The 15,162-nt window shown below is 44.8% G+C and overlaps 1 protein-coding gene across 2 annotated transcripts in view; it reads right to left on the bottom strand.

Annotated features, from left to right (window-relative positions):
* The window catches only part of Ston2 (stonin 2), a 130,364-nt gene that overhangs the window by 78,207 nt on the left and 36,995 nt on the right, over positions 1-15,162 (bottom strand). For both annotated transcript variants that reach the window (XM_076921473.1, XM_076921474.1), the window contains exon 4: positions 287-484. In XM_076921473.1, the coding sequence (XP_076777588.1) occupies positions 287-484 (198 nt within the window). The remainder of the gene's footprint in view (positions 1-286; positions 485-15,162) is intronic.

Here is a 15,162-nt window from a genome sequence, read left to right as displayed (position 1 = left end):
ATGATACTTGTACCAAACAGTCAGAAAGCAACACTTTAAGATGCACCATCAAATGCTTTCCCAACGTGAACTATCAGTAAAGTAGCCATGCAGTCTGTTTATACGTCACCTCCCACCCCACTGCGATCGCAAACCACTGAAGATGCTAGCTTTTGAAATGGACAACCACATATGTGCTCATTCTGCAAACAAAGTTGGCTGCAGGGCAGGGGTGGGGTTCCTGAGAAGGGAACTGAGTGTGCCAAAAGAGATGTACACAGTGCTCTGGCTGGGAACTCCGGCTTACCAGTGGAGTCGGTCCCGGAAGCCCTGCCGCTTGCCTGCTCCTCAGCGTTGATGAGCTGCAGGTCTGCGTATGAAGGAGCAACACTAGGACTGCTGGTGTCCTCAGAATGCGTGGTCCAACTGCTCTCCGAAGTCAAAGGGCATCTTTTCAAAGAGTCGAAGGAAGGGCATGTCCAGCAGGGCATGGTCAATGTGAGGGCTGAGAACAGATAAAAATAGGAGACAATGCAATGTAAATAGTTGTCTTTTGTTTATGTTTGCCCATCACTCAGGTCCTAGGCAATGGCAGCCACCATAAAAGGCAAGGAAAGGCCTGGGATGAGGACAGAGAACATGGATTGGCTGAGGTCTCACAGGGAGTCACTATCAAAAACATACCAAGGGGCTGGAGAGACATCAGTTGGTATGGTGGTTTGACTGAGGATGGTCCCCATAGGCCATATGTTTGAATGCTTGGTCCCTAGTTAGTAGAAGGAATTATTTGGAAAGAATTAGGAGGTATGGCCTTGTTGGAATGAGTGTGGCCTTGTTGGAGGAGGTATGTCCCCGAGAGTGGCTTTGAGGTTGAAAAAGACCAGGCCTGACCCAGAATCCATGAAATCTCAATCTCTCTCAATCTCTCTCAATCTCTCTCTCTCTCTCTCTCTCTCTCTCTCTCTCTCTCTCTCTCTCCCAGCCCTCCCTCCCCCTCTCTCTCTCTCCTTCCTTCTCCCCCTCTCTTCCTCTACTTGTGGATGAGATGAAAGCTCTCAGCTACTTCCCGCCACAATGATCATAGACTAACTCTGAACCTGTAAGCCAGCCCCAGTTAAATGCTTTCTTTCATAAAAGTTGCCTTGGTCACGGTGTCTCTTCATAGCAATAGAACAGTGACTCAGACAATAAAGTCCTTGCTGTTAAAGCTTAGGGATCTGGGTTTGATCCTAAGCATCCACATAATAAAACAGGTGGGGTTGCATGTACTTGTAATACCAGCACTATGGAGGCAGAGACAGGGCAGCGCTGGGGCCTGCCAGCCAGCCAGCTACTCCAATTAGAGCACCGGGTCCCAATGAGAGACCCTGTAGTCTCACAAAAAACAGGGAATGGTTCTGCTAACCCATGGTTTCTTCATACTTAAATATACATAAGTATACATACTGCATACATATGCACATAAAAGCAGATTGAAACGTGGGTGTCAGGACCTTCAAATTAAAAAAAAAAAAAGTCTAATTAAGGAAGTACAAGTAACTCTAGGGCCTAATTTTATTTCTAAATTTCTATTTCAGTTTCGTTCAGACCCAAACTGCAGAATTCTTGCAGTTTCACTATGACCCAGGCATTCCCTCCATTTTTCGTAGCACATCAATAAACTCAGGACAGTGTACCAATCTGCACTGCCGAGTCAGAGGCAGAGCATGTTTTAGGTTAAGGGTTTAGACAGAGGCATACACACTTGCAAGATGTCTCTGCTTGGTCCAAGCCTGACAATAACTGGAAGTTCTGCACAACATATTTATTTTATGTATGTGAGTACATTACAGATGGTTGTGAGCCACCATGTGGTTGCTGGGAATGTAGTCTTACCATGTCACTGTCCCCTACACCGTCATTACAAAATATTTCTCACTTCCTCCAGTCACAGTCCCACCTAGATGGCTTGTATTTTTTTATGGTCAGGAAAGTGTCTTCCTGCTTTGGGCCTTTCCCACCCACAGGTGGGCCTACTGCCTGAGGCTGGAGGAATGTAATCCAGCAAGTGTCCTCTGATTCAGGGATAATGTCCTTCACCCAGAATGTGCCCCGGGGCAGTGAAGGCCTGAAATCTTATTTTCAGTTCCGAGTTCTGGAACCTGCACTTTTCCTGCTCAGGTCTAAGGCAAAAAAAAAAAAAAAAAAAAAAAAAAAAGTCTACACATATTTCATAAAATGGCCTTTATAATTTTTCACTCTACAATCTCAGGACCTCTGAAAGAACAGCCAGTGCTCTTAACCACTGAACCATCTCTCTAGCCCTAGACAGCATTTTCTTGCTATTCTAAAAACTCTCTGGTTGAGCCAGCTCTCGTGAAGGCTAGGTTGACTCCATGACAGGCTTCAAATTGGCAGTTCAGGACTGGGCAAGTCCAGGCCTCAGAAGGTGCCCTGCCACCTGGCCTGAGGCAAGGGCAATGGGTCAGCAGCAGTTTCCAGACCTCCTCAGCTACTTCCTCAGTAACAGTTCCCAGGGCCCGTCCCAGTAATGGAATGTCTTTAGAGAAGGACCCAGCAGATTAACATAGATAGGTCACCTACCCTGAATCCCCTAATGTGCTTTAAATCAGGCCTTTGAGCTCACTTGGGTGTCTCTCTATTCTGGTAATGGGAGACCCCAGCATGCTGGACTTCTGCAGAATAAAACAGTGTGCGTTTACATATCATTTGAGTCCAGGGTATCATTCTTTGGCAAATTATGAACTCTTACACATTCTCTGCCAGTAAAAATTCTAAAAGCTATCTGGATAGCTCATGGTTTTTCTGACCAAAGTCAGAAGAGCTGCTATGAAAAATTATTGGATCTTCCAACCAAGTCAGAAATCCTGTTAGAAAAATTCTTGAAGAGCTGTTTTTGCTGTCCAGAGATCTCCAGACAGCTCTGCTCTCACTAGAGAAAATTCTAAAGAAGAATTGCTATTACTTTCTGCTAGCTCATCTCCTGCAGACCAAAAGTCCAGTTTTTTATTTACGTATTAATTTAGTTATTTATTCCAGGTTCCCTATTGATTATCTTATGAATCAGCATCCCAGGACCCCAGCCCTTTGATTCTTAGAAGACAGCAAGCAGACATATTTTCTTAACATTGCAAAAAGAATTCAGAGATCTGTTTGCTTTTATTTATTTTTATTTTATTTTTTGGTTTTTCGAGACAGGGTTTCTCTGTATAGCCTTGGCTGTTCTGAAACTCACTCTGTAGATCAGGCTGGCCTTGAACTCAGAAATCTGCCTGCCTCTGCCTCCCAAGTGCTGGGATTAAAGGCATGTGCCACCACTGCCCGGCCTGTTTGCTTTTATTAAGCACATACCATAAACTAGTTGGGTGGGACCATCTCTTGAAATTATCATTTCAACCACACCTGGGCCTGGACTTAACTGTGTCCCAGGCTGACCTTGAACTGAGAAATCTGCCTGCCTTTGTATTCGCCTTTGTTCCTTTAGATTCATGAAGCCCTTCACATAATTCATATTGCATCCTTATTTTTTGCATAGTTGAGAAATTATATATTTTTTTCAAACTCACGCATTTAGAGTTCTTTCCCATAGCCTTAAGGACTGTCCTGAAGGTCCCAGTGTTTACTATTTTGCTGAGACATTGCCACACCCTTGACTCCTGGACTCCTGCTGTTTCTAATTATCATGGAGTCAGGGAGGTCATTCCTCGGAAGGAAAGAGTCCTACTGGGCTTGGTTCCAGAAAATATGTACATTATTACACAAACAAGCCTTACACCTCAGCAGCCATCAATACTTGTGGAGGCTCACACTCGGGCACTGTCCCAGGGGCAGGAACCATGTCACTCTGTCCCCACCAAGGCCATGCCAGGCTCAGCACCCAACCCCCTGAGCCACCCTGCTGCCTGGCACCATGCATGTAGCCTGATCCATGCATGTAGGCACCATGCAGTGACTCTCTCAACTCCCAGAGAGCATTTCCCTTGCAGTGGAGGGCAAGCCACACAGAAACTCTAACTAGTTAAGTTGCAGAGAATAAGAGACTGCGGAGTGTTCAGCCCTTAGACAGAATGTACCTATCATACTTCTAGCCCGAAGACTTAGGGCTTTTAGAGGAAGAAGGGATGGATAACTTCAAGGAAAAGGGTTTCTGGGCACTGATGACACAGTTTGACTCCATGACAGCCTTCAAATTGGCAGTTCAGGAGATTAGGCCTAAAAACACAGGCTTCAGGCAGCCAGGCAGGAACTGCCTTGCCATAACAAAACTGCCCCACCACCTGGCCTGAAGCAAGGACAATGGGTCAGCAGTTTCCAGCCAGCCCCCATGCCCCAGCAATGGAATGTCCTTAGAGAGAGAGTAAAACAAAGCCCACCTACCCCAGAGTCCCCTCATACACTTTCAATCAGGCCCGTGAACTCATTTGGTTGTCTCTCTATCTTGGTAATGGGAGACCCTAGCGTGCTGGACTTCTGCAGAACACACACTCAGAGTTTACATACTATTTGAGTCAGGGGTATCATTCTTCTGGGAATCATGGACTCTTACAGGCCCATATGAACTCACAGAGGCGGTGCCAGTGTGTAGGAGCTCAGTCCAGGTGAAAGCCCAGCATGAAGGGGAAGAAAGAGCTGGGGATAGGATCCCACCACCAGCAGAGGAAGCTACTGGCATTTGACAGCTACTTGGAGGCGGAGAGTTACTTTTCTTTTATGGTGTGGTTGTCAACCCCTGGTAGGTTGACAACATTCCCAATAGTAGTTGGGTGGCACAAATTGTACTCAATTGTTTTTTGGTTTTTGTTTAAAAAAGAGGAAGAAGAGGAGGAGAAAAGTTAAAATTGAGTAGGTAGAGAGGTGAGGGGGGGAAGGGTGGATCTGGGAAGGGCTGGGGGAAGGAGGGTTAACATGACCAAAATTCATTGCAGGAAATTCTCAAAGAATTCATAAGAATACTGTTTTTAAAAGGTTCAGTGTTACCCTGGGCCACATAAGGGATTTGAGGCCCACTTACTTATATGAGATCAGTGTCTCAAAGCAAAGATAAAAACCAGAAAGAAAAAAATAAAAGGAAAAGCATAAAGAATGTTCACAGAAGCACTTTGCTAACTGCTGATAGTCGAGAGGACTCAAATGCCCATCAGTAGCCTGATGAATGACCTGCTGTATAATTCCATAATCAGGGGAGAGCACAGCAAGAGACACAGAAGAAATTACAGATGTTGGGAAGAGGGTGGGCAAGTCTCACAGACACTATGTTAAAGTCACAGAACACCAACGCCAGCATGATTCCATTCTGCAAAGTTCAGAGCCAGACTAAATTAAATCACATTCTCCTTGATGAATGTGTCAGTCATAAAGCTGTCCAAAGAAGGCACATTCTAGGACAGAGAATGAACGAGGGAGCTGGAGTTCTGTATTCTATTGGGTAGAGAGACAGTAAGTGAGCAAACTAAACCAATCTTCCCTTGAGAAGCCTGCTACCCATGTGTCACATGTACACTGTCCCTTTCCAAAGCACCACTCTGGATGTCCTTGCTATATCAAAGCTGCTGATTACGCTTCGGGGGTAGCTCTGTTGGTAGGGTATTTGCCTACCATGCACAAAGCTCTGGGTTCAATCCCAGCACCACATAAAGTGAATACCTGTAATCTCAGCACTGGGGTAGCAGAGGCAGGAGGATGAGGAGTTCAAGACCATCTTCAACTACAGAGTGAGACTGAAGTAAGCCTGGGCTGCAGGTGACCTGTCATGAAACAAAACAAAGCAAAGCAAAGCAAGGGCAAAAGCAAAAGCAAAGCAGCTATTTCTTGATAACTACAACCTGACTGCATCAAGAAACTAAATACAAAGAAAATGAAGGAATAAATATATGACCACATTCCTGTTGGTGAATTTGCAGGGAAAAGCTAACTTGAGGGTAGGGCGTGGTGTGCGCTCAGCTTCCCAGAAGAGGCCACACTTATATAGAGTGAAATGTTGGAGGAAGAGCCTCTGGGCAGAGGGAAGAGCACAGAGAACAGAGTCTGTAACAGCAAGGGTGGCTGAGTGGTGACACGGGGCAGAACCCACTCTGATGAAATTCATCAGTTACATCTAGAAGCAAAGAACAATTCAAGGTACCAAGAAGACTGCCTCTGTTGAGGAAGGAAATACATATGCATGTCTACATATTTACCCCTACCCACCACCCACCCCCAGCAGCCAGAATGAACCACTGGGCTGGTCTTCAAGATGAAATCTCTTGCCTCTTTCTTATGGCTGACATCATCTCTCTTCCTTCCCCCCCCCCCCGCCCTTAAACAAATGGCTCTTTCTCTGGCCCCAAATAATTAGCTTCCCCAGACACAATGGGAAGGCCTCAGACCAAGCTTCTAGGAAGGACATGTAAGGATGAGGGGATATTAGTGTTTCGCCTGGGATATGGGACAAATGTTCCGGAAGTGAAAGGGTTTTGAGAAATGTTTTTAATTATGCATATCCTGCAGTATCTGCATAATGGGTTCAATTCAGCCCCGGTTCCAGCAGAAGAACTGCCATGCCCATGGACGAAGGTCAGCACACAGGATAATGAGCGGGCAGGAAGTCTCTGCTGATAACAGTGCCTTCATATCCTTTTTCTAAAAATTTGAGGGTGAGCTGTGTTCTTTTAGTCAATCTGTCAGCATTTTCAAACGGACGTGCACTTTACACATGGGTGAGACTGATTTTGGCTCATGAAGCATCTTTATGAAGATTGTAGGTAATAGGTAAGCTGACCGCTACATTCTTTGCGTGGAATTTTAAGGCCAAATAAAACCTTATTAAGTCAGTCAAACTTTTGGTAGCTACAAAAAGTTGGGAACGCTATGAGCTCAGTGCGAACAAAACGACAGCTTGCTTTTGCTTTATTCTCAAACTTTCTCCTTAAAGAAACAATAGGAAGACTCAAGTTTAAACAGATTGTCTAGAAGTTTCTTTGCTTGTTTGTTTTACTCCTTGGCTCTACTCATAACATAGCAGAATGTCGGAGCAGCAAACGAGCTTAGGGCTCAGCAAACAAGTTTTCAGTTAAATTCTTTTAAAATTTTATTCTATTTTACTTTACGTTATGCACATATGTCTGTAAGTGTGTACATGTTCCTTGTCAGAAGAGGACATTAGACACTCTGGAACTAGACATACAGATGGTGTGAGCCACTATGTGGGTGCTAGGATTTGAACCCTGGTCCTCTAGAAGAGCAGCCAGTGTTCTTAGCTGCTAAGCCATCTCTCCAGCATATATAACAGTATATAGCATAGCACATACAGAAACTGAGGTGTGAACGGTGTTCTGTAACAAGTCTTTATCAAAATGGTCAAACTCCAAATAGTCTCATTAAGTCAGAGATGAACCCTATATCTGTGCTCCAACACATCTCAGGGGTCCTCATGTGGTGAAGTCCGGGAGAATCTTCTTGTCGGTCTCTCCCTTCTACTACCGTCAGAGATCACATCCCAAGAGTTGGATGCCAGCTCTCTCTCTTTCATCTATGTATGGTAATAAAAGGGCTTTTTTTTTCTTTCATTTGTATTTGTTTAGTGCAGTGTTGGGGACAGAGCCTAGGCACATGTTAGGAAGGTCCATCGTGTTTCTCTAGAGGAAATAATGTGCCTCCTTTCCTGGGCCAGCCTCAAGGGGATTTTATTCTCTTCAGCTCCTGCCCTAGTTAAACCTCCAAGAGGAGGTCCTTCCATTGATGGATTTAAGCATTTCAGGAGCAGTTTCTGTATCAGGAGCTGCTCCTAGCTGTCCAGTCTCTGTTGGCATGCTTCAGTGCACAATAAAATAAGTGACCGGGTAGTCAAGGTGAGCTAACAACTCCCTGGCCTTTCTAAACTTCCCAGGATCAGGCTCTTTCCATTTCAATGCTGTAAAATAAAAGACCTACCATTAGGGACTGCCTCTTTGTCCCTAACTCCACCATGCCCACAGCCTCCCTGCATTTTAATTGGGGCAATCAGTACATTCCCTTTCCAGGCTGGAGTCCAAGGCCCCTTGGCTTCTCTCTAAGGTGGAGATCTTCGCTTGTTTTTTTTTTCTCTCTCCTCTGCCAAAAAGACTTCAAAAAGTCTAGGGAAGGAAAGGATACTCCCAGATAGCATTTTCCCTTGGTGCGTCTGCTCCCCTTGCTTTCCCAGCTCCTCCTGGCAAGCCAGACTCTTTAGATATTAAGCAGCTGGCTAGAATAGGCTTCACTTCTCTGGAGAAATGACTGCTAGGGACGACTCTCTCAGGATCACTTCTTTTGCTCATCCTCTTAGGACAAGGCCACATAACTCAATGCCCACAGTGAAGTTCTGTGGTACATGTACTGATATAAGCAGTTTCCCCTTGGCTCAGAGACATTGTATTCTAGAGTCTTGGGGATTTAGGGCCATATAAGACATGGAGAAGAACTTAGCTACGAATTACTGCTCTGACTGCACAGCAGGCTGAAACACAGCTGACATTACTTCCCCAGGTCCTTTTCCATGGCTGAACTTCACCACTTTTTCATATTTTTCATACAAACCAAATATTGCTCTTGTCCCAGCTACTGTACATATTTTGCCTGGATGTATATTTGTGTATTACTTGCATGTAGAGAACATCAGGGCCAGAAGAAGACATTGGATTCTCCTAGAACTGGAGTTACAAACAGCTGTGGGCCACCCTGTGGGTGCTGGGAATTGAACTCCGGACCTCTGGAAGAGCAGCCAGTGCTCTTAATCACTGAGCCACCTCTCCAGCCCCTCTGTTTCATTTATATATTCCCTAGTCTGAAAAAGTTTACTTGTTGGCCAATGAGATGGCTTAGCAGGTAAAAGCAGTTGTCATAAAAACCTGATGACCAGGGTTCAATACCCATAATTCACAGGGGAAGAACAGAAGGAACTCTTCTTCTGAAAGATGTTCCTTAACTTCTGTACATGAGCTATCACACTTGTGTGTCTACACACATAAAACACACACACATAAAACACACACACACACATACACACACACACACAAAATAATACTGATGATGATTATGATGATGATGATAACAATAAATACAAGTGTTAAAATTTTCCTGGGATCTAGAGTTGAATTAATGGAATTCAGAATCTGAATAATAAGAACTAATTACTTGAGAAAAGCATATATTTTTTTAGGTAGATAAGTGAGAAACAGATAGAAAAAACATTTCTACGCTGTCAGGTGACCCTGAAACGCATAAGATAGCCATTGATTTTCTGTATGCTGACGACCTACCCATGAACTAAGTAGTCACCACTGGTCCTAAGCAAACGGAATAAGAATTTTGGAGAAGACCCAGCAGTAACTGATAACTGACAAGGGAGAGTGCTTTTGATTTTAATTGAATACTTCCCAAGCCACACTAGCTGGGGCTGGCTGTACAATGAAGCTCTTGAACAACCACAACAGCTCTCTCCCAACACCCACCTCTTCCTTTACCTCCTCAGAGACAAGCCCAAGTTCTTAGCTACCATGCACTATAAAACATTAACAAAGATAACAAGAGACATGAAGTAGTTGGAAGACATGCATGGAAACACATGTGGTTGATTATCAATGGGAAATGGATAGAAGAAATCACTGGGGCACAAGCTGTGTTCCTACTAGAAGACTTGGGAGGAAGCTGAATGGCTTTCTGTTAAATTCTGATCATGACACTGTGTCTTTGGATGCCCACACCTAGCAGAACTGCAGCGAGGAAGTGCTTACGTGAATAAGTGATGGCAGGGATTGGGGGCGGGGGGGGGCTGAAAAAGCACACAGAACCTTGACAAGTGGCTTGTGCTATTACTGATCTCCCTGGCCGGCCCTGACTCGTTCTCAGCCTTATGCAAACGTTTATACTTTAGGAATGTGAAGTTTAGTGGATGAACTTCCTGTGGTTGCTGTAACAAATTACCACAAAATTGGTAGCTTAAAATAATGGTGATTTATTTTCACATGGTTCTAGAGGCTGGCGGTCAGAAATCAGAAACACTGTTTTAGTGTCTGTGTTAGCAGGACTGCTATCCCTCCAATAGGCTTGAGGAAAGACTGTCTTCCTTGCTCCCTCTGGCTTCTGGTGGATGCTGGCAGTCCCCAGCTGGGTTATCATCACTATTGCCTTTAAGGGCAGCATGTTCATGGCCTCTGCTCCATCTTCTCCACTCTGCAGTGTGGGCAAAGCCTTCCTCTCCTAAGGATGCAGGTGGCTGTATGTAGGGCCCTTGATCTCCTCCTCTTGAAATCTTTAAGTGAGTTACAGCTGCTAGAGCTCCGTCTCCAGATAACTCCCAGGTTACAGGTAGTAGAACCTGCTGCCTTTGGGTGCTGCTATTTAAGCCTAGTAGATCATAAAATTCAGTGTTAGCAAAATCAGGGAGCAGACTGCAGCGAGTGCTAGAAGTGCCGCAATGCCTCCAGCGTTATGAAGGAGCATGCCGTGCTAATGCACAGGGACTGTGCCTGTGCGATGCCTGCAGGTACACGCATGGTACTGTTAACGCGACAATCGATCCTCACGCTTTCCATTTAAGTTCAAATCTGAGCTACCCACCAGCTTCCAGAGTGAACACCTGTCTAACCTGTGGAACTTCTGTTATCCACACTGAGTGGACTGACCAAGTTATCTTACTTTCCATTTGGCTTGAACACTACCAGCCTTCCTTCTTATTGTTAAATACAGTCCAAGAGAGGAGGCCCAAGGGAAGTCAGCCCACGTGGTAGAGGCTGGTCTGTGTGACGAGAACGAACCCCCTTTTATTATAGGTCAACTGGGATGCTGGCTGGTTTAGAATTTGGCTCTTGGATTTCTTTTCTTTTCCCTTTTTTTTTTTTTTTTTTTTTTTTTTATACAGAGTTTCTCTGTGTAGCCCTTGCTGTCCTGCAACCCACTCTGTAGACCAGACTAGCCATGAACTCAGACATCTCCCTGGCTCTGCCTCCCAAGTGCTGGGATTAAAGTAGTGCACCACCACCACCCAGAAAAAAATGCTGTTTTTAAATTTTTTGGTGGCCTTGAACTGCTGGCTTCCTGCATCAACCTCCCAAATGCTGGGATTATTGGCCTGTGCTATCTTCATATTACTTTTGTAAAAGTGGTAAAGAGTTGAGGCAAGGGGACCCATCTGTCACGTGAATAGTTTTGAGCAATTATCGGCTAAAGGAAAGTCTGAAGGAATCCGGATGCTTCGATTCTTATCGAGGATGCGTTCGCTCTTCCCGCCCATTGCCTCCCAGCCCTTTCTATAATCTCACTACTTTCCCTCACCTCAGGCATGTTATAGGGGAAAGGGGGGCAGTGACAGAGGGAGAGGAAGAGAGGCAACACCACACCTCAGCTCTGACTGTTCAAGGCCAGCACGCCAGGTGATAAGGCTCTCTTCTGTAACTTCTTAGTGACCTATAACCTTGAGCAAATTCTCAACCCCTACCTGCCCCAGTGTCCTCACAGAAACATGGACGTAATACCAATACTTTCCTTAGATGGTGATGTAAATAATATGTAAGATGATATAGTGAGAGCACTGGGAGTCAGCAAACGTAACTTACTGAAAAGAAAGACCAGCCATGCTTAGCCAGGCCATGGTGGTACATGCCTGTGGTGGTGTGGACAGGAACGGCCTGCATAGATCCTATGTGAATGCTTGGCCCATAGGGAGTGGCACTATTAGGGGTGTGGCCTTGTTGCAAGAAGTGTGTTACTGTCGGGCAGGTTTTAAGGTCTCCTACGCTTAAGCTAAGTCCAGTGACACAGTCCCCTTTGGCTGCCTTTGAATCAAGATGTAGAACTCTCAGCTCCTTCTCCAGCACCATGTCTGCCGGGACGCCGCCATGCTTCCCACCATGATGATAATGGACTAAACCTCTGAAACTGTAAGCCAGCCCCAAATAAATGTTTTCTTTTATAAGAATTGCCTTGGTCTTAGTGTCTTTTCATAACAATGAAACCCTAAAACAATGTCTTTAATCCCAGAACTCTGGAGTATAAGGTAGGCCAGGCTGGTCTACAGACCTAGTTCCAGGACAGCCAAGGATACACAGAAAAACCATACCAACCAAACAACCAAACAAACACGAGCCTGGCTTGGTGGTGACTATCTATAATTTCACTATTTTGGAGGTAGAGGCAGGAGAATCAGAAATTCAAGGCTAGTAAGCCTGTGCTACATAGAAAGTTAAAGGTTAGCCTGGGCTACATGAGACCCTTTCTACAAAACTAAATAATAACAATAACCACACTTTCGTACTGATCGTGTGATTGGCTTTTCTGTTCTTGCATCCATAATACGATACCGTGGTTTGGGTAACTTATACATTTAATCCTTGCAGGTTGGGAGGCTAGGAAGGCCAGGATGAAGACACCAGATTGGGACTTGGTGAGGGTGCAGAGAGCAGCTGGTGTCATTATATGGCAGAAAGTTAAACACTGCAATGGGAGGAGGCGCATGCTCTCTCAAGCCTCTTTTATAATTGTAGGGATCCTGTTTATAAGGGTTCCACTCAAGGTGAACTAGTCATTTCCCAGAGACCCCAAAATACCAACACATTGGTGATTAGATTTCAACATGAGTCCTGAAGGGACAAAACACTGAAACCACAGCACCTGTGTTCCATAGTTTTCCTGCATGGAGAAGGAAGAGCCCCGTGTCAGTAAGGGTCACCTCCCCTCTCTCCAGCCAGACTGTACCAGTTTGGATCTGTTACATCATCCACATTGCTTTGAGCATCATGGCTCAACCACCAACAAATCACTGAAAATCTGATGATTAAATATGAAAAAGTACATCCAAATGTGTGAGGTATTTTGTCCAAATGAAAACCTGTGTTATACGGCAGAATTGTATTTTATGTAGTCTTTTTTAATTCAACTTGATTTCATTTTATGTGCATGGATGTTTTGCTTGCATGTGTGCCTTGTGCATAAATATGCATGCAGTGCCTTAAGAGAGCCAGAAAAGGATATTAGATTCCCCCCGAACTTGGTTACAGACTGATGTGAGCTGTCAATGTAGGTGCTGGAATTCAAACCCAGGGCCTCTGGAAGAGCAGCAAGAGCTCTTAATCACTGAGCCATCTCTCCAGACCACTTTTATATTTTCTTGAAATTATTTTTAATGACATGGAGGCATGTAAGAAAAAAGAAAATTATTTTTAAAGATGGGTCTGCATTAGATAGTTTTCTGTTGCTGTAATAAGATACCACGATGAAGGGCAACTTAGGGGGAAAAGCTTATTCTGGCTTATTTCGACTTACAGTCCCAGAGGGTTAGAATCCATAACAGTGGTGATGGCAAGTTAGCAGAGCCAGAGCCAGAAACCAAGAGATCGCACTTCCCTCCTCATGAGGGAAGCAGAGAGAACAAACTGGAAGTGGATGAGGCTATGAACTCTCAAAGCCACCCCTGACCCCTGTGTACTTCCTCCTGCAAGGATCTGGCTCAGGGTTCCACCCCAAACACCACCACCAGCTTGCAATGCCAAGCTTTCTCAGCCTTTTGGGGACAGCTTTAATTCAAACCACCGCAGGTTCTTACCACACTGCCTAAACTTGTCTCAAACTCCTGGGCTCAAGTGATCATTCAGTCAGCCTCTCAAGTAGGTGGAACCAGAGCATGCTCAGTACATGTAGAGCTAAGTGTGGGTATTCTAGGTAATGCTCTACCACACCGGACTTTTACATTATTATTTTTTAAAATTTTGACAGCGTCTTAGTAAATTTCTCCAAGCTTTACAACTAGGCCTGACTTTAGATCATAGGTTGTTTTTTTTTTAACAAAAAACAAACAAACAAACAAACAAAAAACCTAGCAAACTATTTAACCCATTAACAGAAAAACATAGCAAGTCTATGTTTTAACTCTGTAGTAGAGGGGACAATATCTTCCACTTCTGTACGTAAGATATCCTCCTTCTAAATCCTAGGACCTGTGGGTTTCTTACCTTACATGGCAAAGGGATTTAGCAGATATGATTACGTTAAGGAACTTGAGTGTGGTGGTTTGAGTAAGGATGGCCCCCATAGCCTCATTGATTTGGATGCTTGGTCATTAGGGAGTAGCATTACTTGACAGGAATTTTGAGATGTGGCCCTTTTGTGACCCAGAAATGTGTCAGTGGGGGTGGGATTTGGGATTTCAAGCGTTCAAGCCAGGCCCACTGTCTCTCTTTCTCCTACTGATTGCCAATCTGGATGTAGAACTCTCAGCTATCTCTGCAGCACTAGGTCTACCTGTGTGCTACCATGCTTCCTGCCATGACAGTAATGGACTAAACTTCTGAACCTATAAGCCAGCCTCAGCTAAATGTTCTCCTTTATAAGAGTTGCTATGGTCATGGTGTCTCTTCACAGCCATAAATAGAACACTTGTAGCGGGAAATTTTCCCTGCACGTTGAGAGGAGCTAAGGTGGGAGGAGTAAGGAGAGGAAGAGGAGGAGGAAGAGGTGAAGGAAGAGGAGGATCGAGGGAGACAGAGATGTAGGAGGATGGAGAACCACACTTGGACCGAGAGCAGTCTTGGGTAACAACTTATATCTAAGTTAGTTAATTGGGAAACACCTCCAATTGTGTGGGCATCTTGTTAACTTGAGCATTACCAAACTTATAAAGCCTTTGGTTAATCATTAAGCATTAGAGTCTAATTCCTACCGGGTACTGCATGAATGTTGGGGTGGTCGGGTGGCCCAACATTGAAGAGACAGCATGGAAGATTGGCAGAGCCATCTCCAATGCTGGTATCTCGTGAGCGGCAGGGCCGGTGTCTCTGGTCACCTGAGCGGGTGGCCTAAGCTGAGCAGCCTAGCCTAGTCGGGAACATGGCGGCTCCGTAATACAAGATTGGGTGCCACCGTTTTAAATATCTCCCTCAACAATTGACTGAGACATTAAGATAGAGGTGTTATTCATCTAAGCCCTATGTAACCACAAGAGTCTTTAAAAATTGAAGAGGGGGACACTAGAAATATGTCACTTCAAAACAACAGCACAGAACAATACTATAGTACTGGTGTTGGAGACAGGAAGGGATCCCAGGTCAAAGAACTTGGAAGGCCTATGAAGTCTGCAAAGGACCAGAAAACAGATTGTTACCTAGAATCTCGACAATGGAACACCATTCTGGACTACTGAAAGGCAGGATTACAGGTGACCAGCTCACATTAGTTAAGGCACCAAGCGTGAGGTGA

Source organism: Arvicanthis niloticus, chromosome 23 (genome assembly GCF_011762505.2).
Source record: "Arvicanthis niloticus isolate mArvNil1 chromosome 23, mArvNil1.pat.X, whole genome shotgun sequence".
Lineage (NCBI taxonomy): Eukaryota > Metazoa > Chordata > Mammalia > Rodentia > Muridae > Arvicanthis > Arvicanthis niloticus.
This window is presented reverse-complemented; position numbering and strand designations above follow the sequence as displayed.